The 26,196-nt window shown below is 38.4% G+C and overlaps 1 protein-coding gene and 1 long non-coding RNA gene across 4 annotated transcripts in view; one reads left to right on the top strand and one right to left on the bottom strand.

Annotated features, from left to right (window-relative positions):
- Positions 1–26,196, bottom strand: part of LOC142857736 (uncharacterized) — a 507,050-nt gene that overhangs the window by 279,270 nt on the left and 201,584 nt on the right. The gene's annotated exons all lie outside the window — the stretch shown is intronic.
- Positions 1–26,196, top strand: part of Wrn (WRN RecQ like helicase) — a 105,117-nt gene that overhangs the window by 52,608 nt on the left and 26,313 nt on the right. For all 3 annotated transcript variants that reach the window (XM_075986499.1, XM_075986501.1, XM_075986500.1), the window contains exons 18-27: positions 2,758–2,945; positions 4,294–4,468; positions 7,194–7,375; positions 11,171–11,272; positions 11,515–11,607; positions 15,192–15,333; positions 24,028–24,198; positions 24,274–24,371; positions 25,060–25,111; positions 25,820–25,890. In XM_075986499.1, the coding sequence (XP_075842614.1) occupies positions 2,758–2,945; positions 4,294–4,468; positions 7,194–7,375; positions 11,171–11,272; positions 11,515–11,607; positions 15,192–15,333; positions 24,028–24,198; positions 24,274–24,371; positions 25,060–25,111; positions 25,820–25,890 (1,274 nt within the window). The remainder of the gene's footprint in view (positions 1–2,757; positions 2,946–4,293; positions 4,469–7,193; positions 7,376–11,170; positions 11,273–11,514; positions 11,608–15,191; positions 15,334–24,027; positions 24,199–24,273; positions 24,372–25,059; positions 25,112–25,819; positions 25,891–26,196) is intronic.

Genomic DNA, 26,196 nt, shown 5'->3' with positions numbered 1-26,196 from the left:
TGAAGAGACACTGATGATGGCAACTCTTATAAAGGAAAAAAATTAATTGGGGCTGGCTTATAGTTCAAAGGTTTAGTTCATTGTTATTATAGCATGAAACATGGCAGACATGCTGCTGGAGAAATAGCTGAGAGTTCTACATCCAGATCAGAAGCAGCAGGAAGAGAGACACTGGGCCTGGCTTGAGCATCTGAAACCTCAAAGCCCACCCCAGTTGACACTCCCTCCATGAAGGCCACTATGAGCTGATGGGGGCATTTTCATTCAAACCACCACACCTGCCTAGCACATTTTGTCTCATTTGTTACTTACAGCTTGATGTGATTGATACTATGATTACAGCCATTTTACAGAGGAGAGAAACTGCAGTTTAGGGCAATAAACAGCCAAGTCCCACAGCCGAGGAGTGACAAAAGCAGAACTTGAGCTCTAGTACTCGGACCCAGCTTAGACTGTTTTACTACTGTGCCTGCTTTTGTCTGATTTGTATTTATGATCATTCCCTTACTTTTATAAACATGTTATCCACTCATACATTGTATTCCTTATAAGAGACAGCCTGGTCTCTTTTTAATAAAAGCACACCTTGTCTTCTTTTTTTAAAATGGGCTATATCCTCAAAACTTCTATCTTTATCTGCATGTATAGTTAAGAAAGGAGTTTGTTAGTACATTTATAAAGTGTTTGATTAAAAACCTTTATGGTGATAAAGTATTTTGTACATGTAAGCTAAAAGCGTAAATTCACAGGAAATTGCAATGTTTCCTTTTTTAAATGTTAATTAAGGTTTTTGTTTGTTTTTTGGTTGACTCTCACGGTGTGGCTGGGACCAGACTCCAACCTTGCTGTCCTCCTCCCTCATCCTCCCGAGTGCTAGAATTACAGGCTGTGCCACCACACCTATAAGGTCCTCTAGGTACTAGTCATTCCTTAGTCTCAGACTCCTGTTTGTTAGGGTCTTATGTTAACACAGGTATATCCATTTTAATGCTTGATTAACAAACGAATTTCTTTGAAAACTGGGCTTTCTGTGACTTAGTCACTAGCATATACATTGCCACTGTGTACAGAGAACAGTTTGCTTATTAGTCTGAAATAAATGAAATTAATTTGGGTTACATTTGGAAGTGGTTTTACAAAATTTAATAATAGACAACACAAAAATGATTCCAGTTGCTTGGTTTCATTGAGTTAGTTTCATGTGACTTCAGATTCGTTTTAATTCAAGTAAGTTATTTCCATTTTAAGAGTAACTGTTCCTTAGTGGTGAGGACCAAAATTTTCTTAGTTAGTGTTGAGGACCAAAGCCAGGACTTTGCACATGCTAAGCTAGCGCTCTCCCACTGAGCTCCACTTCAGCCATTTAACTGTTCCTCTCTGTGTATGACTGAAAATGAGCTTTATTTTTCTTTTTGGAAACAGGGCTTCTCTGTGTAGCTTATGAGCCTGTCTTGGTACTTGGTCTATAGACCAGGCTGACCTTGAACTCACAGAGATCCCCTGCTTCTACCTGCCCTGCTGAGTGCTGGGATTAAAGGTGTGCTCCAGCTGGCTAAGTTTTATTTTTTTAACCTCACAAAAATTAAGTAATACTTGAAACTTTATCTTAATCTATAGTATTTTTACTGGCAATATTTATTTTATATTGAACATTTTTATTTTTATTAATTTATATTGTTCAGAATAATGGGTTTCATTATATCTCCATAACGTATTTATGGAACTTTGGTCACACTCATTCCCCAAGAAATTGTATTTTGCTTTAATTTTAAGTCAAATTGTATCCATATTTCTTTGCAAATTGGCAAGCTGCACATGCATTTATACTTAGCTACAAGATAAATGCTTAAATTAGTTTGTGAGGCAGTCACAGTATATTTGAGTAATTAATTTTATGAGGATATTGTTTCCTCTATCTCCAACAGGTAAAAAAGCATTTTTAAAGAAAGTTGTATTCTTAGCAATAGAATGGCTAATGTTTTAAAAATAAATTTTAAGACAGCCTATTTTTTCTGATAAAGCAATGGTACCGTGAATTTCTGAAAGAAATACTAATTTTTTCTTGTTATCTACTGTGCCTACTGTCAAGAACTGCTAAACTGAATAGACGATGACTTGGTGTCTCAGGAATCAGTTAGTACAGGTTTCACCTTCTACATATTCGCTATGTACAGCATGGCACTGACCACTCAGTGAAACCGAAGACAAGTCGTCAAGGCTGTTAAGAGCATTGCTTCTTCAGCTGAAAAACCGTATGCCAGTATAATTTGTGATGGAACCTTCATGCCAAACAAAAGATGAATTATATATAGCTCGGCTGTTAAATTATAACCCTGTTAGGCCTTATGGATTGTTAATTACAGATTATTAAAAAACAAATATAATCTCTGCTTCTATCAGCACTATATTATAGATGGCTAATAAATAGTTTCAATTTAATGGGGCAAGATAAATTGCATTGTAATCTTATGGATTTACTGTTTAATTTACTAAGTAGGAGATAATTTTCTCTTTTGAAAACAGTTTTCTTTCTTACTCAGGGCATGTAGGTCAGTGGTAGAGCACTCACATACCATGCCCAGGATCCTGGGTTTCATCCCCAACATGATTAAAAAGAAATAAATATTTAAATAAGGCAATCATGTGAAAGTCTTGGCCATAGTTCCCGTGTTGTCGTGACTGTTGGTCTGTGGGAAGACAGTGAAAATCAATGGGCTTCCTGTCACTTTAAAATCCATTTATATTGTATTTACCCAGGTTCCAGTCATTGCACTCTCTGCTACTGCAAGTTCTTCGATCCGGGAAGATATCATACATTGCTTAAACTTGAAAAACCCTCAGATCACCTGTACTGGATTTGATCGACCAAATCTGTACTTAGAAGTTGGCCGAAAAACAGGGAATATCCTTCAGGATCTAAAGCCATTTCTTGTCCAAAAGTCAAGGTAAAGATCTAATAACAGAAAAAAATTCTTCTTAAATAAGTTACTTATTTTTTCCTATTTCTTATTTATATGTGTTTAGTGTTTTGCTTCTCTAGCATCTCCTTGAATACGTTGTACTATACTTTCCTATTACAGTAAAGGGACAAGTTCTCTTGTCAAAGGCTTCTTTTAAACTGGACATTTCTATAGTTATGTCACTACCTAACCCCTAATCTCTGGTCTTTTTTTCAGTACACATTATTCTCATTGTCTATGGCTATTTCTCCTTATAGTGACCGTCTTCCTTCTTAAGATATATTTTTAAAAAGTGCCTTCCCCCATCTTCTTTTGTGATGTTGTCTTTTCCCATTTTTCTGGCATTGTTTGCCTAACAATATCTTATGTGAATGCTTTCTTCTAGTTTTTATGTTAATTCCACTAATTGAGATTAATTTTTAGTCCAGACTACTGTACTCTTTCCTAACATACCTATATCCTTGGTGCTACCTGATGTAGTCTGTAGATAACTCGCAGGTTTATCATCTGGAGACATATCCCTAAACTTTGGATGTTGTGTGGAGTGGCGGGCTGTGTTCCTGCTCAGCTCCTGCAAGGCTAGCTTTATACCTGGAAACAAAAACACACAAATTGTATTATTTTAAACACTGCTTGGCCCATTAGCTCTAGCCTCTTACTGGCTAACTCTCACATCTTGATTAACCCATTTCTAATGAGTGTAGCACCACGAGATGGTGTCTTACCGGGAATATTCTTAACCTGCATCTATCTTGGAGAGGAGAGCTATGGCGACTGCCTGAATCTGCTTCTTTCTCCCAGCATTCTGTTCTGTCTACTCCGCCTACTTAATTTTCTGTCCTATCAAAGGCCTAGGCAGTTTCTTTATTAACCAATGAAAGTAATACATAGACAAATGATCCTCCTCCATCATTTGGAGTAATATTTTATATTTAAATCTTATATAATATTTTATGCAAGAATGAAGCTTCACTTAGCTCTTAAGTAAGTAATGACTGATCCACTGTGCTGCCTTTCTAGAGGTCTTTAGATCATACCTTATAAGTTCTAAAAATTAAGTTTTCTTCTAAAAAGAGCCAGATTACTGATTTTAGCTCTAAATCGGGCCAGTCTTGAATGCTAGAATTCTGAGTTCACATGGTTCATTTCCACGTTTGCTTACAATGTCAGGTTTCCGAGAGCTCCAGTGCTGGCTTCTTGGCCTGCTGACTCCTTAAAGACTTAGTAGAAAGCAAAGATTGTTCAAGATAAATCCCAAACTACCCTGAAGCATACATATAATACATGTGTTTGCCTTCTCTGTCTCCACCCCCTGTCTCCACCCCCTCTGCAGCCATGCCTGGGAATTTGAAGGTCCTACAATCATCTACTGTCCTTCCAGAAAAATGACAGAACAAGTAACTGCCGAACTTGGGAAGCTGAACTTAGCCTGCAGAGCATACCATGCAGGCTTGAACATTAATAAAAGGAAGGATGTTCACCATTGGTTCCTTAGAGATGAGATTAAGGTATGAGAACCAATTGTCTTTCTCTGATTTTTTTTTTATAGTAAATAGAATTATCCATCAAACATTTACTCACCAGATTTTTCAAAGCTTCCAGCAGAGTCACACCAGCTACCAGTGTAGTTACTCTGATAAGGTACTTTGATAAGGGTAATCAGTAGATAGTGAACTACACAGTTTAGTGTAAATAACAAATTGTATGTATCTGTTACTGAGCAACACAGAGGAGAAACACTAGCTCTGCCAAAGTAGGTTTTGTCCTGAGAGTGGCTGTCTCGGAGTAGGAAACTGAGGAGAGTCTTAAGTTTGTCAGGTTAATAGATCGTAGGTAATAAGGGCAAAGGCATTGGCTGTGAACCCCAGGAAGGAGCAGCAGGTGTACAGGTGCTTGCCTCCCACCTGACAGCACCCATTCTTGTTCTTACTCTTTCCAATGATAGGAACAACTCTTCTGCTTGGTTATAGATTCTTGTCTACATTCATAAATATTTTTACTACTTCAGGGGTAGGGCATTTTGTTGGACACATCTGGTTACTGCCTGTCTCAGTTACTTTTCTGTGCTAAGGTACATGATGAAGGCGACTTACAGAAGAAACAGTTTACTGGGGCTCACAGTTTGAGAGGTTGAGTCTGTGATCATCATGGTGACAAGCATGGCAGCAAGCAGGAAGGCATGTTTCTGGAGCAGTAGCTGAGAGCTTATATCTTGATCCATAAGCACCAGGCAGGGAGAGCTAACTGGAATGACGTGGGCTTTTGAAATTTCAGGACCTGCCGCAAAGCCTGCCTCTCCCAGTAAAAGCACGCCACCTAATTCTTCGCAAACAGTTCTGCCACCATCAATATCCAACATGAATCTGTGAGGACCTTTCTCAGTCAAACCACACTGCCAATATATAACTTGATCGGAGCATTGATATCTTAAAAGATGGCTTAAAAATCTTCAGTGGTCCTTTCTAATGCAGGAAGTCACTAATTTGAGTCCATCTTAGAAAAAGTAAAGTTTATATCAGTAGTGGACATTCTAGTTAAACATTTGGTAGTGTTTGTCTAACTGCTGGCCTTGTAGAATCCTTCCTGGCCGTTAGTCAAAAGCTTCACATATGTTTTGAGATCTTTCCTTTTCTTAACATGGTGAAATACATGTTATCATTTGTGTACATTGTTGGAGACTCTTAGAATTGATTACTCTCTGTTGAGTGTTTATTGAGTGCCTGCTGAATCTGCCAGTGTAACCATTTATAGTCATTTCTATCATTTTACAATGGCTTTTTGTTCTATGGCAGCCACAGAAGCTGGACTTTGTAGCTGTAGCTCTCCATATGTTAAACTGATGTTTGGAATCATTTTCTATTTGATAAATTTTAGAAAAAGATAGACCTTTCTTAAATTTAGTATATACTCAGAGCAAATCACAACTGTGTTTAGCTTTCCACTCTTTGTAACTGTTTGTTCTCAGATTTTTAGTTTTGTTCTTCCTATATTTTAAGATACCTTTTGTTGAAATAAATTATGAATAACATGTTTGGTAAAATAACTTTAATTTATACCTGAAAGTTTATAGGGGTAGTTTGAAAATCTGGTTAGTAGTTTAGTTGACATCAAATGAAAAAACAATCTAGTTAAGATTAGAATTTTATTGCTTATTAACTACTAGCTGTATCAAACTTGTTTTCTTTGCCTAAACTTTTACTTTCCACCCTTGTGCCTTTATTACTATTTTCTCATCTTTATTTTGCATGTTTTAGTTTGATTTCCTATATCCTTCCTTTCCTCCTTTTCTGTCATTTTCCCTGCCCATCCTAGAACATGTTATTAACAATGCTTTAATCTGTACTTGCAGATAGTTCTGTTATGTCTTCAGTGAGAGAGACATCTTCCTGTCTCCTCTCCTAATCTGCCCCACTGACCCTGGAGGTGTTTATTGCTCTACGTCGCCGTAATTTGCTTACATTGCTATCTTAATTTTTTGTTAGTTTTTATGATTTTCTATTTGATTCCCCACTTAAAATGTTGCAAGTTCTCCTGTCTTTCCTATGTGTTATTGCCCTTTCCCTCCCATATCTGTGCATACCTAGACCCCTTTCCTTCCCTGTTGGCTTACATCATAATTTGGGTTAGCTGTTATATAGTTATTAACCTAAACATTTTACTTTAATCCTTATATTGCTACATTTTTGCTTATTGTTTTGTATTCTTGTTATTAGAGATTTTTGTTTTCTATGTACTTAACAGTAATTCTTCTGGGAGTTTTTTCCCAGCCATATAAATGGTGTTTTCCTAGGTTTATTCATATTATGTTGTTTGACAGTTTTATCTTCTTGGTATTGTGCCCATCTAAAAGATGTAGCATCAACTGCTACTACAACTGCATTTTACTCTACAGTCGTGAATGATGTAATTCTTAGAATAAGACATTCTGTTATCAGGTCAGGACACCTGAAACTTCATGATACACAAGTTTTATTTACTGTAGCAACTGTTTCCCATAGCTGCAGTATCCAGAGAAACTTCTTTATTGGCTGTTTCTCACAGAGATGAACAGAAATCACTCCTTATGATCACTAGCCTTTATCTGTATTTGGATAGATAATCAATCTTTTGGTCTGTAAGTGATTGGTTGAAGTTATACGGAATTCAGTTTTGCATCAGTGAATGAGCATTGTCTTATTTTTTAAGTTTTAGTTCTGTTGAAATGTGATTTTCATTGTGTTATTGCATTCTCAGTGTGTTGTAGCTACTATAGCTTTCGGAATGGGCATTAATAAAGCCGACATTCGCAAAGTTATTCATTATGGCGCTCCTAAGGAAATGGAATCCTATTACCAGGAAATCGGTAGAGCTGGCCGGGATGGACTTCCGAGTTCTTGTCACGTACTCTGGGCTCCAGCAGACTTCAACTTAACTAGGTAAAAATGCTTATTGCTTTCACCTTACAAGTTTCTTTTTTACTTTCCAATAAAATATTGGAGGTAGTGTCCAAATTTTGGGGGGATCTGTGAGTATATTTAAAGGGGTCCCAACTGAAAAGTAAGCTAAACTAACAGAATGTCCATCAAGAGCACCGTGGTCTTCTCACATAGGGGATGAGCCATTTCTACCAATATCCAGTTAGCATGAGAAACTGAGAAGGTCAGGACTCTTCCTGGACAGGTATCAGAGGTCTTATTTATACTGTCCTGTTGTGCAGCAGTGAGCAATACCCGCCCTTTAAATGATATGTCTCCAGATTTACTATTGTTTCCATGATTAGTTTCATAAGCGCATGCCGTTGCTCATAGACTGTGAAAATTGCCTTGTGGACTATATATGGATAATCATGTCCTAGTATATTGACAGAGTGCTATCATAAAATAGGAAGTGTTTACTGTTTAAATTTGTGAAAAGGAAAGCAACTTAAATACTAAGTAAGTTGTCACTTAAGTTCTGTTAGATTATATTTGAAAGAACAGCTCCAACTTACAAAAATCTTAGGTGCAATATTTACCTCTTTATCTATGGGGGACCAGGGAAAGAAGCCAGTACACTTCAACTACTAAGCCTGCTAACATGAGGGAGCTTTCAAATGTTCTTCCAGGTTGATGAGTAAGTTAGAATTTTCAGGGGACACATTAGTTCTTCTTAGTAGAATGATGGTTGAGCCTACCCAATGCAGGTATTGTTCATCTTCATCATAGAACATCTTCCTTTTAGAACACCATGGCCTGAGTGTCAAGGATACAAAGCTAAATAAAAGGAGGCATGGTGCCTGCTTTTGTAGGACTCCATCTAGTTGGAGTGGGAGATCTTAAGTAGAGAACTGTGTACATACGCATGCATAGTGTTCTTTTTATTATTCTCATTTTGTACTTGGAAGTGTAGATTATTAATTTTTTTTTAAAGATCATATAAATGTATCTTTGTTCTTATTGTCTGTTTTAAGACAGTCTAACTCTGTAACATTGGCTGGTCTGGAATATAGACCAAACTGGCCTTGAACTTGTAAACATCCCTCTGCTTCTGGAATGCTAGAATTAAAGGTTGTCCAAATAGTTTGATAAATGTATTTATTTGATTGTTAAGTGCTATGAAAGAAAGTTGCTTAGAGTGGAGTGTGCTGTTTACCAACTTGGAAAGTCAGGTAATGCTTCCCTGAAGAAGTAACAGCTCAAGAGTTGGGATAGAGAAGTCAGAAGTTTTGTGATAAAATCTAAGTCTTTCTTCTAGGAATAGTCAGTGTATTTTACTTTGTAAGATGTAAGCTGAACTCTGGTTCCCTGTAAGCAAGCGTTCTTAACCATTGAGCTGTCTCTCCAGGCTAGGCATCTCTGTCTTTATCAAGCCTTTTTGAAACTAATGTTAAATATGTTGGATAGAACACATCTGTGAAAGCTACTATTAAATTTGGAATATATCAAATAGCAGTTGGTTAATACCAGAGCTTATTTTATTTGTGCATTATGCTAACATGCTGGAAACATTATAGGCCTGGGTTTTCTAATGCAAGCTCATCAATAGTTATAGTTCTGGTTTACTTGGGCTTTAAAAGGTATGCTAAGCGGTTTATCTCATTAGGTTTGATCAGGAAGTAATAGTGGTTCCAGAACACCCATACAGTTGTCAATTATTATCCATGGGTCTAGGACCCTCAAGATACCAGAATCTCACCATGCTCAAGTGTCTTGTACAGAACAGCACAGCATTTGTATACAGGCTTTGTACTCTTCTGTATTCTTTGTTTCTAGCTTGCATATAATATCTATTATAAAAAAAGATGGATAAATTGTTTTATAATGAAATGTTTCGGGAATAATGACAGGAAAAGTGTTTCAGCATGTTCAGTTCAGATGCATCCATCGTTAGGTCTGATAGGGGTTTAACTTGGGGCTAACCTAATCTCTAAGTGCTGAGTTAGTGGGTGCAAAGGATGAGATGCTTGAACTTTTAGTACAGATAGAGTGCTCTGTGTCTATGACAAAGTGGCAAAAACTCTCGGGTAAGGATACGGTAGAGTAGAACAAGGGTTGAGGATGAAGTTGTACTGTCAAGATTTTGAATTTACACAAGAAAACAAAGAGTTGCTAAGTCTTAGCTGCAAGGGTCAATGTGATTTATAAAAGTTTTAGGCTATCTTATGCTAAAATTCTGTGACTGAGAAAAGAAAGTTGTCTAAATGATCATGCAGTGATTTTAGCTACCTGATGTTTGTTTATTTGTTTAATTCTGTGCTGCTGGGTATCAAATCTGGACCTCACTCATTCTAGACAAGCATATATATGTAGGGCCACAGCCTCAATCATTATTATGTAATTTGATATTCCTTATTATGTGATTTTGCATTTTTTACTGCAGAGTCATAACACAGGCAGTGTCCTAATGATTATATTTACTATTTTTATATTTATATCTAGTAGTTACTGCCATCTTTTGCTTCAAAGAGAACAATTTGGAGAATAATCTCAGTCTAATGAATCCTTGACTATCTGCAACTGATTTCTTTTAATATTAATGAATTTAGAATTGTTAAAATTTCTTTTTTTTGTGAAATAATGTATTTAAATTATTTAGTAGTAGCAAAATAAAAATAATAAATATTTTATTGAGTTTCCTTTTTTCAAATGAAATGAACATGGAAGAGATAGATCATTCAAATATATTTCATCCCAACCAAATGTACTAAGATAGAGTTCTGAGTATAGACATTTGGTTTTTTTTTTTGTTCATTCTATTTCAGAAGGATGGGGAAACTAAATAAAACTGATTTTTAAAAAAAAAATCTATGAGCTAGTAAGCATGAGATTAGATAGTTTCACAGGAATCAGTGATTCTAGTTTAGGGGATTTGGAGAAAAAAAATACATTGTGAGTAGTGCCATCCATTGATAATAGTTTTGAATGATGGATCATTTTACATTCAGACTTTCTAGAACCCCTTGAATACTGTGTAGGATATTTTGAGTAATCAGAAGGCTGAGTGTTGCAAACATTAGTGAGTGTAGTCCATAATGATGAGGTTCAGCATTATCATCTAGTTCTTATATATTAAATCAAAATTTCATATTGCAAAACCTAAAAACCACTTCACACAGACTTTTTTTAATTCTTGGAAAGATGTGTAATACTTCCTGCAAGATTTCATCACCTGATATTTGAAATTCGTGGAATCTGCTCACAGAAGGCTAGAAAGTAACCGTTGTGTTGAGCTGTAGCAGCACTGACTCTTACAGATGCAAACAAGTGTTCACAGTCCGAAGCACGTTCAGTATTGTGGCCCAAAGATTAGTTGTGACCTGGTTCTAACACTTCCCTGTTGCTCTACGTGCCCACAGTGCAGAGGGAAAGCGTAGGGCTGAGCTGTCCTCCGAAAGCCCGTGGGAGGAAGGTTCACACTGCAGTGATGAGCCTCTCTCAGTGTTCCTTACATAGATGCTTCCACTTTCTCATAAAACATCCATTAAGACAAAAGATACATTTCCTGTAAAATGTTCAGGGTCCATATGTTTGAAAGCTCACTAGAAACTATGACATATGTGGTCTGTAAATCAAACTGAAAACCTTCAAAGTCATCGATGAAATTCTCCTGTCAGGGGGCATGACTGGAAAAAATACAGGCCATTCCTAGGGAGATAGAAATTGTGATGCAGTGGGGGATTCTGTGGGCTATAAAATTCAAATAACAAAATTGACAGGATAATTTTAAATGTTCTTGTGATTTTCAATTTGCAGGCATCACCTTCTTGAGATACACAACGAAAAGTTCCGATTGTATAAATTAAAGATGTTAGCGAAAATGGAAAAATATCTTCATTCCAGTCGATGCAGGCGGCAGTATGTATTACTTGTTTTATCGGTTAGAAGCATAGGCCTTTAGATGGCACTTTAAAAAAAGTCAATTAAAGTACTTTTAAAGAATAATTGCTGTATACATGCTGAATTTTAGGACGGGTTTATTTGTGTTTAAATAAATTGATATGAAGTGATGGGGTCCCGAATAACAGTATGTACCTCACTGGGTGGTGGGTTTAACATGTCCATATTTGTTCTTTAATTTAAAACTTCCTCTTCGTCAGAATCATCTTGTCCCACTTTGAGGACAAGCGACTGCAAAGGGCCTCCGTGGACGTTCTGGGGACTGAGAAGTGCTGTGACAATTGCAGGTCCAGGTAAACATTCCTCCTTGAGGGGTCCTAGAAGCTGTCTTCTCCTTCTCCTCAAATCATGCTTCATTAGTTTTTAAAAATGGCATAGTTGCCGGGCGGTGGTGGCACACGCCTTTAATCCCAGCACTCGGGAGGCAGAGGCAGGCGGATCTCTGTGAGTTTGAGGCCACCCTGGTCTACAAGAGCTAGTTCCAGGACAGGAACCAAAAGCTACAGAGAAACCCTGTCTCGAAAAATCAAAAAAAAAATGGCATAGTTACTTTATTTAAAATAAAACATTGTAAAGAGGTTTACTTTTATACAATAAAGTCAGAAAATAGTAAGTCTAGCTAGTCAACAGTTACATTTAAATATAAATAGCCTTAAAGTACTCATTAAAGGTATAAATTATCAAAGTGTATTTCAAAAGATTATTATCTGATTTTTTTCCGTAAGGGCAAGTAAAGTTATACAGATAGGTTAAAAATAACTAAATACAAAATACTGTGAAAATATTAATAAAGAAAAACTTAAGTTACTAATTTAGTATTGGCAGTGGGGACTTTAGAACAAAGCATATTATCTAAGTTAAAGAAGGACACTGGACAATGCAAAAATGCCTAAGTTCTTCAGAGAAATGGCACCAAGGCTAGAGCAAGGGCATGAGCGAGGGCGTGCAGGAGGGCGAGAGGGCACAAGGGGAAAGGAGGGATGAGAAAGAAAGAACAGAGAAGGGGGTGATATTGGACATTGTTGGCAAGTCTTAAAACTTATAGCGTAAGCCAGTGGTCTGGACACTACGTCAGGTAAGAGCTGATGTTACAGCGTTCAACAGAATTCCTTACACAGCAAGCCTGTTTTTGCTAAGACTTTTAACTCAAAGAGAGTAATTATCGAGCATAGTTTCCTTATTTAAAGTCATCTGTTTATCAGTAGTGTTCACATCTACAAAATACATTTGCTGTGGCATCCAGTTTATTGTCTGACCAAACAATTGAGCCCCATAGCATAGCCTTTTTGACATGTTAGCCATACAGCCCTGAAGCCATAATCCTGCTTATGCACAGACCTCACTCAAGAGCCTGCAGAACTAAAAGGGGGAACAGAAACCCACAGGGGCATTTGGTGACATCAACTCCTGTTTACTAGTCATTAATAGAATTAGTGGACAAAAGTGGGTAAGGAACGCCAAGAGTGATGGGCATGCCTGTAATCGCAGGACTCAGGGTTCAGACAGGAAGACTAACAGCAAACCAGCTCTAATTAATTTCTTAAGAGCCTTTCATCTGTTCTTTTCAAGGGCATCTGGAATACTTGGGCACATGTATTTCCTCTGAGTCATCAAACAAGCCCTGACAAATGAAAATATTCTATTTGGATAAAATATGTTTTTTACTTTAGTGGAGTTAAAGTTAATTTAGAAAGCAACAGTGGGAAGAAAAGGGAACTCTCCAAACCCTTAGAAATAAAACAATGTACTTCTAAATAATTTGTGAGTCAAAGTCATACAACAAATCAGAAGACATTTTTGAACGATGTAATAAGAATATGAAATGTCTGGGATATAGTTAGTATGATTCTGTCAAGATAATTTGTAGTGTTAAAAGCAACATTTAGGAGTATACACGTCATACAGATAACAAAACATTCGCTTTAAGAACTAGGCAACTAAGCTGGATGGTGGTGGTGCTCGCCTTCTAGCACTTGGGAGGCAGAGGCAGGCGGATCTCTGTGAGTTCGAGACCAGCCTGGTCTACAAGAGCTAGTTCCAGGACAGGCTCCAAAGCTGCAGAGAAACCTGTCTCAAAAAACAAAAAAGAAAAAAGAAGTAGGTAATTAAGAGGAAACTTAACAGGAAGTACGTAATAAAAATAAGTGCATAATTCAGTGAACAGAAAACAGAAGCAGTAGAGGAAATTCATGAACCCCAAAGTTCATTATAAAAGTTAAAAAACCTTTTTATAAAAATACTGACAGAAAAAAAGGGGAGCACGGATTATCAGTATCGAAGTGAAAGAATTTTACTGCAAACCCCATAATCATGGGGACAAAGGGACTCTCTGAAAAAAATCAGTTTTCAGAAACTGAGTAAGGCAGATCTCATGGGCCAGTTTCTCAGTGTCCTCTAGTGGGCAGTGTCCAGGCACAGTGAAATGTATCCAGAATGCTTGTCTAACCACTATAAGGACTACTGACTTTCTCCTTTAGAACCCCTCTAGCCCACTTGGCTTTAGTGACAAATTCTGGCACACGCTTAAATGAAGTTATAGCCCAGTTCTACAGTGTGGTTCCACAAGTGTCTTCTCTGAAAGACAGAACTGTAGGGAGGCTCAGCAGCTGGCAGAGGTTAAAGGTAGGGAGAATGGACTTGAGAACAGTGTGTTTGCTGGATCTTGATTGTGACGAAGGTTTGATGAATCTGCTTATAGGATATGCACAGTTTGACTGTATTCTACTCTACAGAGAAGAAACACAGATGGTCCTTCTTTGACTTAGGTGTGTCTCTGGGTGCAGTAGCTATATGTCAGAAGCAGCATTTTGGGTTGGGTAAGAGTTTTAAAAACTTTTAGAGGTTAGTGATAACCACAATACCATACATTTAAAGTGGCAAGATAAAGTGTGGATCATAGTTTATGGAAACATGATAACTTTAGACACTCTGAAGAGAAAGTCACATAGCATCCTACCATGGAGGTAAGTGAGAGAATAAACCTAGGCAGGGCTTTTCTTCCTTTAATCCAAACAGAATGTTTCTATCTGGAATCTTGACTGTATTCCCACTGCTATTTAAAGATATGTCTGACATGGAAAGTAGTTGAATTTGGTAATTTAAATATAATAGTTGACAGCCTCTAAGAATTTCTTTTGTTCTCAAGCTAAATAATACTTATTTGCATTAATGATAATTTTGCATCAACCTGGAGAGAAACTAATGAATTTAACTGCTAAATGTACCAGGATGACAAGTTCATAAGCTCCTGTGTTGTATTTTAAAAATACTAGGTTTCAGGGCTGGAGAGATGGCTCAGAGGTTAAGAGCATTGCCTGCTCTTCCAAAGGTCCTGAGTTCAATTCCCAGCAACTACATGGTGGCTCACAACCATTTGTAATGAGGTCTGGTGCCCTCTTCTGGCCTGCAGGCATACATACAGACAGAATATTGTATACATAATAAATAAATATTTAAAAAAATACTAGGTTTCAAACTAGCATGTTGGTGCATAACAATTTTTTTCAAGTTAAAAACTTTTTCATTAGCTTCCTTTTCTGGTGTATATTAACACAAGCATCCAGTATTTATATCATTGACTATGTGGAGCTGCCCGAGCTGGGATCCTACAGCACTGTTTTCTTGAGCCTGCTATCTCCCGAGTACCTCCATGAAACTTAGCTTCTGGGTATAAGAAAGCACTCTCTGGGATGCTGTAATCTGATTTCTGTGTTTTAGATAATGCCATATCCTTTTGATTGTAATAAGCTTTATTTGTGGTTTCAGAAGCATTGGATACATTTGAGATATTTTTAACATGGTTCATCGTTATATCTCTTTATTTCTAAAGGAGCATGCTTTGTCTGTGTTTTCTTAGTATGCTATTACTTTTCTTCAGATTGAGTCATTGCTATCCCACTAACGACCCAGATGACACATTCCAAGACTTTGGTCCACAAGCATTCCAACTGCTCTCTGCTGTGGATATCTTAGAGGAGAAGTTTGGAATTGGGATTCCTATTTTGTTTCTTCGAGGATCTGTAAGTGTATCTGTAGTGACTCCTGCGACAGTTTCTGACTGTGCTTTCCGCTGCCGTGACTGTAACTCTGGCTTTAGATGACTTACTGGCAATTCAGAGTCATCTTGAGTTCCAGCTTAACCCTGAAGTTGTTGCTTTGAACAATTCCTGTATCCCATCAGATGCTGTTTTGTTGGCGGTGTTCAGCTGTGTACTGCAGACTGGAAATAATGTATTAGCTTACCACACTGCAATTGCATTAATCCCTAGACTGGGGTTTCTTGGGATAATTAAAGAAAGTTAACTTTCATTGTATCTAGGGATTGGTAGAACAAAATTGTATCTTCTGGTGCCCAGGTACAATTGTGTTCTTTGTACAAAATTTTAGTTTTGGGAATTATTTTGTAAGTGGTTGTGCTCAGTAACAGTATATGGCAGCATATTCTTGGCTCTGATTGTATCTCAAGTCGGAAGTACTTAACATTTCAAGAAGACGGTTTTGTTTATTTTGGTTCTTTATAAGTTGAATAACTGAGTTTAATTGAACTACTTTCTGTTTTGAATGATTCATGTGCCCTCATTATGCTGGCAAATGTCAGTCACGAACGTGCTTAAGACCCAACCCTCACACTTTCAAACCTGCTTTTCTCTAGTCCTTCTGCTTATATGGTAATTTTATTTCTGAATTAAAGTCTGTGAACTTAAAAACTGTATATTAATATCACTTAAGTAAACCAAGAGTAGAAGGCATGATACTTTGCAGAGATATCTCCTGGTTAAAAAATATGCTTTATAGTAAAAAAAAAATGTTCATTTTTATATAGAATTTAAAAATCCTTATGGTAAACATTTTCTTGTTAAATAGTCAAATGCTTCCTGTAAGTGGTTTTGCTTTTGCTTAGTAAGTATTCTATGGGATTAGTTGTGAACTATTTTTAATGAAACTCATTAAAACTTATATTACCTTTTCAGATCTTGATGCTTTCAAGATAAAAGGGTTTTAAGATTTTGTTTTTAAATGGCAAATTTGCCTAAATTTTTAGCAATAGAAGTGTTGCTAAGGAATTTTTACTTTTATCAGCTTTGCAGATCAGCTCAAATAATTTAAACCTATACGTTAATTTCTATCCTTGTCACTTTAAAACCTTATATCCAATGTGAGCAATTTATAAAACTATCTTGTTTTAATTTGGTATAATCCAGCTATATCCAATATCAATAAAGTTTGTTTCTAGACAGACTTCAAGTGGTCACAAGAGGGATCGGGTTTCACTTATTATTTGAAAACCAAGTCAGACCTCTCATACTGACAGTGCCTTCTGGGAGTCCTCAAATTAAGCAGCTCGCCCTCAGTGAAACTTTATACTACCCTTGCTAGCTAAGAGTGGAAAGCTTTGAAAAAGTATCACTTAATGGAAATCCGTGAGTGCTAACGATAGCGAGAACAAGGGGAGTCACCTGCTCCTGCGTTCACGGATCCTGGTATCTTCTGGGATATTGTTGGAAAATTATAACTGTAATTCTCTCGAGAACTAAGCAAGTTGTTCCAATTTAGGACAAGTTAATACCTTTGTAGGTATTGTTAATATGTAAGGTGATATAGCCGCCAGTTTTGGAGTGACTTTGAAGAGATGATGTTTATGAACATACATATGGTTTCTGTAGGGCTTGATTCGGTCACACATGTTTTTCTAAATATTATGAACTCAGTTTATCCGTAAGTTTGTAAAGTGGAGTTTCAGTTTTTGTTTTAATGTACCTGATTACGAAGTCACCAGTATTGCCTGGAGAACTTTGTATTCACTGACTCAACAGCTCACCATGTAAAAACCTCTCACGTTGTTTGACCATGTCAGAACATAGTCAGTGGCTGTAATTTAAAGAAAAACATGATCATTTACATCCATAAGATTGCCATCTTTCTGAATGCCTTATCAAAGTGCTCATTCTTATCATGGCCTCAGAATTAGATAACACTTAGACACTATATTGGGATGCGTCTCTGTGTGTGTGTGTGCGCACGTGTGCATGTGTGTGAATGCTCTCACCTATGTGTGCACGTGTGAACACCAGAGGTGGAATTTGAGTATCTTCGCCTGTTTGCTCTTATTATTATTTTTCTTTTGAGACAGTTTGTCAGTGAACCTGGAGCCCAGTGTTTTGGATAGGCTGGTTTGCCTGGAGTCCTTGACATTGTCCCAACTCCAGTTCCTGCCACCCAGAGCTATTGCTGTAGGCAATGCTTCACATGCACCCAGCTTGTTTTCTTAACTAGATATTTTCATTATCTTTTCAAGAGTTCATACAGGTATGCAATGTGTTTTGATAATAATCACCCCCCCATACACTATTCTCCCAACTCTTCCCAGATCCATCCCTCCACCTCTTCACCCCATCCCAACTTTATACTCTCCCCAAACCCTGGCGATGAGTATGGGGCCATATACTGGCATGTGTCCAACCTACCCAGGGCTACACCCTTAAAGAAGAATGATTCTCTCCTTCCAAAGCCATCAGCTTTCAATAGGTGCTCAGTAGGGGTTCATGAACCTCTTTACCCCATGCTGAAAATTATACTAACTTGAGTGTGTGCAGACACCCACAGATGCTGTGAATTAATGGGTGCAGTGGTCCGTCATGCCCAAAAGACACTGTTTATTCCAATTCCAGTCCTGTATGACCTCTGACTCTAACAATCTTTATACCCCCTTTTGGGATGAACCTGGAGCCTTGCAGGAAGGAGTGTAACATAGATGTCCCGCTTGTGGATAAACGGTCCACAGACTTTGTACTTGGAGCAGTTGCGAGTGTCTGCATTAACACCATCCACTGCACTAAGAACCTCTGAAGAGGCTTGGGAGTGGAACTAACCTGCGGGTACAGGGATAGGAATTTAGAGGCGAGTTTTAGTCTATGTCTGTTTAGTAAAATAATAGTAATAGATTCATCCCTGGGACCTGTGAGCTCCCTGACCAAAGGTTCTGGTCTGCGGAGTGGGTATGGGAGTGGTAGGGAAAGGAAGATGCTTAAATCCTGTCAGAAAGTGCTTGGTTAACCCTATTATATCCATGCCACTACTGTACCTGTGGGCACATCTGGGCATGCCAGATATTAGTTGCACAGCATTAACAGCTGGGTAGGACTTGCCTTTTCCTCCCCTAGCAGGCTGCATAACACCTTCTAGTACTGTGAAAGCTAGCCAGGAAAAAGGAAGCTTCCTGGTCAGTACTGACTTGACTTCTCCATGGCCGGTGGCCAAAGCACGTGGTGTCTTTAGCAATGCAGCCTTGCACCCACGTTCTGGTGGGAACTCAGAGTGGCGGTGGCCTGTATTGTCTGGGGGATCTATAGGACAAACTGAGCCACAGTTTGAGACGGGGTGTCCCACACATGACACTGGGTTCTTTGGTTGGTGACCTGTGGCTTCCTTGAGTAGATTAGCCCCTGTGTGGGGTAACTTCAGTTACTCTCTGGTGTGTGTGTGTAGTAAGTTTTCATATGGGCTTTTAAAACAATGTTTAGTGTTACCTTCCTCCCCAGCTACTGCTCCATCCTACCTTCTCATCCCACTCTGACTTTTCCCCCTCTACATCACGTGTTGTCGTCCCCCTCTGCTAAGATTTTCCTCCCTTCCCCCACCCCTACTAATGATCCCTCTCTATTTTCTTGGATTCTACAGATCTCCAAATGAAACACATTATTATAAATGTTCACTGGTAGGATCCACTTGTAAGTGAGACTGTAATTTGGTTATAATCACCTTCCACTATTCTCCCAACTCTTTCCAGATCCATCTCTGCACCTCTGCACCCCATCCCAGCTTTATGCCCTCCTCCCACCTATTGATGGGTATGGGGTCATCTGCTGGAATGTGATATACCTACCAGGGGCTACACCCTTAAAGAGGTTTAACACCAGTTTTCATTCCCACAAATAGTACACAAGGGTTCCCCAGATCATCATCAGCATTTCTTGTCTTTTTTAAAAAAATCTTATCCTCAAAGTAGATTCAACTTGAATTTTTGATGGCCAAGGATGGTAAATATTTTAAAAACATTTCCTAGCCATTTTGTCTTTCTTCTGAAAATTCTGGTTAGTTCTGTAGCCTACTTTTTGTTTGTTTTCTTGGTGTTTAATTTTTGAAATCTTTGTATATTCTCTACACACCCTCTGTCAGATGCGTGGCTGGTATTTCCATTCTATAGGCTGCTTCTTCAGTTGAGTAACTGTTTCTTTTGTAGTGCAGCCTTTTTATTTCATGAAATCCTACTTGTCGATTAGGGATCCTGTTTTCTAGATGACTGGGGTCCTTTTCAGAAAGTTCTTTCCCGAGCTTGTATTCTCACGTGTACTCCATACTCTCTCTTGTCGATGTTTCAGAGTTTCAGTCCAGCATTGACACATTTGATTTGTTTTTAATTGATTGCCGTATCTACTCTCTATATAGGAGCTGGGGACATAAACTCAGGTCCTCATATTTAGACATCAAGTCCTTTATCCACTGAGTTTAGAGATTTGACCTGTGCGGCTGTTAGGAATGTTGATAGATTTATGTGTGTGTGCATACATGTGTGCATGCGTGCTTGTGTCATGTAAGTATGTCTGTATGTATGCATTTTAGAGACAAGATCATGTTTGGATTGGCCCTGTGATTCTCCTGTCTAAACCTCCTGGGCACGTGGATTGCAGGCATGTGCTACCACAGTCAGTTGTAACCGTTGGTACTTTTACTCTCCAAATTTTTTAAAATTATATGACAGGAAATGGCTGTGCATTTTAATATTCTAGACGAATTATTTCCTATGATTGAAATATATTGCTGTGTGTTGGGTTTGCTCAGTACTGAAAATTTGTCTATAATGCACAAGGCCCTTGGTTCACACAGAATTACCTACTGAACCGCTGAAATGTAAGCTGTGAGTGTCTTTGGATTATAGGAACTGGAATCAGGAATGGTGGGGGAGGAGGAGTTAGCTAGAAACTTAAGCCTTCTTGAGTTATTGAACATCTATTTTTGCGTTAGGCACCACATTTATTTTGTGGAGCCTAGAGTACTGAATTAGATGAGGGTCAACACCTAGTGTAGACGGTGTTGCGTGGGAGAAAATAAGTATAACCTGGTACAGAAAGGGACACGGGACACATGGATGGTCGGGGACTGTTGCTGAAGTCGGAAGAGAGCACGCATAGGGGAGTCAGGGAATTTCTGAAGGGGGAAACAGGAAGTTTCTGTCTTGTGAGGCTGTAGGAAGAATATAGTTGATGTAGAGATTTGAACATGAAAAGAGAGGAGAATGTTAAAAGATAATGCTATTCCCAACAAGAAAAAATTTACTACAAAAAGCAATTTGATTTTTGAGGAAGTTAATTGGGAGAAGTAGCATTTTTTTCTCCCCCATTTTCTGTTGTATCAGATACTAGTGCAAAGGTTTTGCCTCTCCAGCTGCCCACTCCTTGGGTGGGGTGCCCTGGTCTTCAGTTCTCTTTATTCTAGCTTTTATCATCAGTTCTTGGGTTCTACACTCTCTAATAAGTCCACTTGTTGAACCTTATTTTTTTTTCCAAGTTGAGTTTTAAAGTTAAAGAATAGTATGAAAATTTCCTTTGCAAGATTACATTCCCTGGAGTACATACAGGCTCTCAGGGCTAAAAATGACAAAATAGATACTATATTTTATCTCTGATGAGTAGTTTTGCTTATCCAGTGGATAACTTGGTAAGTTAACTGGAACATTTTGTTCTGTTTTGTTTTTTGAGACAGGATTTCTCTGGATAACATGCTGGCTGTCCTAGAACTAGCTCTTGTAGACTAGACTGGACTTGAACTCATGGAGATTCTCCTGCCTCTGCCTCCCTATTGCTGGCATTAAAGGTGTGCACCATCATCATCCAGCTTAACTAGAACATTTATGCAGTTAATGCAGATTTTTTGCTTAGAGTCAGATGTCATCAAGTATTTGTTCAAATTTTTATTGTGGTCATGGGGAGGTGGCTTAGTGATTAAGAGCACTCTCTGCTCTTGCATTGGACCTGGATTGAGTAGCTAGTACCTACATGGCAGCTCACAATCTTCTGTAAGTCCAGATTGAGAGGAACCTGATGCCTTCATCTAGCTTCCATAGGCACTGCGTGCACATGGTGTACATATGTAAATACATACATACATGCGTGCATGCATACATACAGGCAAACACTGATACAAATAAAACAAAGAATAAATATTTTTAACAATCTTTATTGTGATGTTTTGAAACAGGTTGCTCAGTTTAGTTTGAGCTTCTAACTGTGCCAGGCGTAGGATTGTTTTAAAACAAAGATGTAACATATCAAGGAATAAAGAGGCTTCGGTCTCTGCCTGGTGGTTACCATGGAAACATGGTTACATAAATGTATTTACACAGTAAATTTATAGTACACCATATTCACAATGATTATTGATCATATAGGGAAGAGATATTTTGTTGCTGATCAGGAAAAGCCTCATTACCCCATCACAGTAAATATGTACATTCTATATAGTCTTTTTTTTTCCACTTAGGAAGAAAAAAAGGCTAGAGTAATCAATCATCTTTAGTGTCGAGAACTAGTAATGCTAGTTAGGCACCTCAATCCTTTTGGTGTTAATTGCAAACAATAGACTCTCCTACTACCCAGCAGCTCTTCATGGCTAATCAGGGAAACCTGACTGCATACCGAGGAAGAATATTGTTGACTACATGTATATCAAAATGGCTGCTCTCATCAAACAAAATAACACCTTTCCCACAGTTTTGCTGTTTATTTGGCATGGACAGAAACACATTCCTTTGTCAGAGGCAATTACAGCACACTTCAATAGTTGGCGTCTCCATGTTGTGTATTAGTGCTTAAAACAAATTCAGCCGGCGTGCGTGTGACTTGAGAAATTTACTTGGACTGACCACAATGAGGTTTGGCATCCACGAGGATTATTAGTAAGGAAAGAGTGCCACGTCTACCTACATTAATTGCTTTTCTCATAATGATGACTGGATGCCTGGTAGAAGGAACTTAAGGGAGAAGCTTATTTTGGGGTCATGGTTCAAGGGATACATAGATTAACATGGATTTGTCCATAATATTGGTAATGTACAGCTGACCATATCACCATAGCTTATAGGAAGCAGAAGATTTCAGGCTGGAAGCAATGGCAGGCTAGAAGTTTTGCCAGGCTGTACCTTCTCAGAGATCTGCCACCAGTGATCCATTTCACCTGCCATGCCTCCATCCCCAAAGATTCCACAGCCTCTCAAAGGAGAATCTCTAGCTGAGGACCAGTTTTTCAAATGGATAAGCCTGTGAGCGATGATTCTGTGTTGAGATCCTAACACGGCTGGGTCACAATTATGTGCGACCCTCTGTATCCATGCGTGCTTGCACATATTGTACGGGAGTGGGCTTTGTCTCCCATCCTGCCTGCACTTGTCATGCAAATGATAGCATCTGATTAACAGAACTCGGATCATGGTCAGAATTCTGGATGAAGCTAGAAATGTTTGTGACTTTCCAGTTGGGTGACAGGGCACAGTAGACGGAGGTAATGATAGATGAATTTTAATCCATCACCATCATCTCAATGACATTATACGCGTGTAATTTTCTGTGATGCCATGCGACACACACTACCCTGCACTGTTAAAGTAGTTAAATGGATAGAATGAGTGAAATTGGCAGTAAGAGCTTGCAGGGAAGAGACGAGTACTTTATAGTGGAGTCTCCTCTGTTATGGGGCAGTAAACTTGCATATGACAACTCATGTTTCTAGAATTTAACGGCTAAAGAGTCTCTCCTAAGAGTTCCACCATCACTCAGAAGAAGTATCACTACCCCAAGATCAATTATTTGGCACGTACTGTTTGTGTAGGTGTCTCAGGTGATCAGCATTAAGTAGACTTTGTAAGTGCTAGGAGCACAAGCGCAGTGAGAAGTAACCACGCAGTGAGAAGTAACCACGCAGTGAGAAGTAACCACGCAGTGAGAAGTAACCACGCAGTGAGAAGTAACCACGCAGTGAGAAGTAGCCACGCAGTGAGAAGTAACCATGCAGTGAGAAGTAACCACGCAGTGAGAAGTAACCATGCAGTGAGAAGTAACCACGCAGTGAGAAGTAGCCACGCAGTGAGAAATAGCCACGCAGTGAGAAGTAACCATGCAGTGAGAAATAACCACGCAGTGAGAAGTAACCACGCAGTGAGAAGTAGCCATGCAGTGAGAAGTAACCACGCAGTGAGAAGTAACCACGCAGTGAGAAATAACCACGCAGTGAGAAGTAGCCACGCAGTGAGAAATAGCCACGCAGTGAGAAATAACCACGCGGTGGAACCATGGATTTTTGCTCCACTATCTGGTCGTATTTTCTTTTATCACTCCTGTTCTAAAATTATGTCCGTTTTTAGACACTTGTTGCTCAGAGTTTCGAGTCATAGCAAAGATGAAATATTCCAGACATACCCAAACCCATCCACTGGGAAGTGCATCTGAATTATGTGAGGATTTTTCCATATTTAAGACAGAATACTATTTTCATTACACATTCGGCAATTGATTGTTCAGAACGAAAAGGAGGGACATAAAAATCAAAGAGGTTTAAAAGCTGAAATTTATTTTTAAACCCAAAGAATTGCTAGGTAGGCTTTTTGCTTTATTTGGCCTGTTTACTTGAATATACATTCTTAGACCCTTTATTTCCGATTTCAGAATTCTCAGCGTCTTGCCGATAAATATCGCCGTCACAAGCTTTTTGGCGCTGGCAAAGACCGAGCAGAGAGCTGGTGGAAGGCCCTTTCTCACCATCTCATAGCTGAAGGATTATTGGTAGAAGTTCCCAAGCAAAACAAGTTTGTAAAGACTTGCTCCCTCACAAAAAAGGTAAACAGCACAGAGATCTACCTGTTTGTCTCAGTCCCTCGCACGGTGCATTAAGATTCTTCTTGCTTTTGATAGGGTAGGAAATGGCTTTGCGAAGCCAGTACGCAGTCTCCTCCGAGTCTTCTCCTTCAGGCTAATGAAGAGATGTGTCCAAGGAAGGTTCGGCTGCCAAGGTTCTTCTTTTCTTTTTTCCTTCAGTTTTTTTTTCTCCATTAACTTGAAATCTTCTAGTTTCACTTAAGTGAGTCAAATTCTAGCGGTTTATAGACACTGTACAGGTAAAATCAGTTGTCTCACGGAGTGTGAGTGGTAGAAGGGAGTGCTAGGGAAGGGTAGGCTATAGAACACTTTCCTGGAGGATGTCAGGTATCCGACTGCAATCCGCAGGAAGCTGCTTTCAGAGGTAAGGTTAAACAAGTGTCCCTTACAGAAGAAAATGGGCTAGAGGAAATCCTTTCACCTTCCGTAACTGTGCAGTGTCGCGTGGTGCAAAGAGGAAAGGGACTTGGAAATACATTTCTGTGGTTTTGTACATACTGCTGTTACATTGAAGCTACGAATTACAGTCCCCCCATGGCCATATAAAATAAAAGGAAGAACAAGCAAGTTCTCTTGCCTGTTGCCTAAGGCAACATGGGGTGAAGATAAGGAATTGGTGAATCACCTCCCTAGTGTACATGTAGGAAGGTAGTATGCTTGCGCCTGCTTTTTAGTATCAGCGCAAATGTTAGTGATCACGTATCAGGTTTTTTTCTTCGAATCTCTTTTGTCTGGGAAATCAGTGTTTTCAGAGTAGAATGATGACTCATGAATTGTTTGATTACATTTTAACTTAGATGTTTTAATTTTACCGTTTTTCAGTTCTACTCCTGTATCTTCTGATGTCAAGCCAATTGGATTAACTGCCGAGCAGGTTTGTTTTCAAGGTGGTTCTTAGTATTTCATTCATGGATACCGCTCCTGGTTTAAAATCCTATGTTTGCATTGCTGCTAGCTAGAAGAACAGCACATAGAAAAAGCATAAACTACAGGGAAAAATGATGTGGCGAGAATAAAAATATGATGCCACTTCTTGGGTTAACAGAGAAGTATTTCACAAAGTAATTTATTTTTCTTTTAATGCTTATTTTATAAATAATTTGTCCTGAGGTTTTTAATATATGATGATACTTACTGGTAATAAATAAACCTGTTTCCTAAATAGTCTCACTAAAGCCCCACACCCATCCCATCTGCTAATGGACACATATTTACTTTTTTCTTTTGCTAGTCTCTCAGTAACTACTACAGATTCTTTATGCATGGCTGTCCTTAGCTAATTAGATCATGGCGATGGGCAAATGGTGAATTAAGTCTCCTAGTGTGCACTCCCGCTTGTTAGTGTCAATGTGGAGTTGAATCACCCCTGTAACTCGGGCTTTTGTGTCTTAGGACTGTCTTTGGAGCTCTCTCTTTTTTAACTGCCTTTAAAGTCTTCAGTGGTGGTGATGTTGACAGCTTATTCCTTTGAAGACTTGGTTACTTAGTTGTTATTGTGAGTTTTTTTTTAAAAAAAACTTCTTTTCTTTGTATTTAAATGCTTTTTAATTTCTTTTTGATGGACTTTATTTGTGAAAAATAGTCTAATTTGGAGAGAATGTATTCGTACAAAGCGTCTGAAAAATCTTCTGGGAGTGACATTCTTAAAAAAAGGTACAGAGTTTCAATTTTAATATTTTATGTTTGCTAATATTGTTGATACTACTATTTTACTTTCTTTCCTAAAGAAAAATGACTATTAGTTGTTGGGTTGTTTCATTGCAAAAACAGGTGAAAATCAGAACACAGTCTCTGTGGATCAAGAATGAGTAAAAGAGACAAGGGGAAGTTCGGGTAGTCTATCATGCTTCTTGGGCATCTTTGTTCCCAGTGCATTTGATATCTACCATTTGTGAGGTGGCCACAATTATTCTCATTCTGAAGTTAAATATATCAAGGGTCAGGCAATTAACCTGTTTG

This window comes from Microtus pennsylvanicus, chromosome 9, assembly GCF_037038515.1.
Source record: "Microtus pennsylvanicus isolate mMicPen1 chromosome 9, mMicPen1.hap1, whole genome shotgun sequence".
NCBI lineage: Eukaryota > Metazoa > Chordata > Mammalia > Rodentia > Cricetidae > Microtus > Microtus pennsylvanicus.
This window is presented reverse-complemented; position numbering and strand designations above follow the sequence as displayed.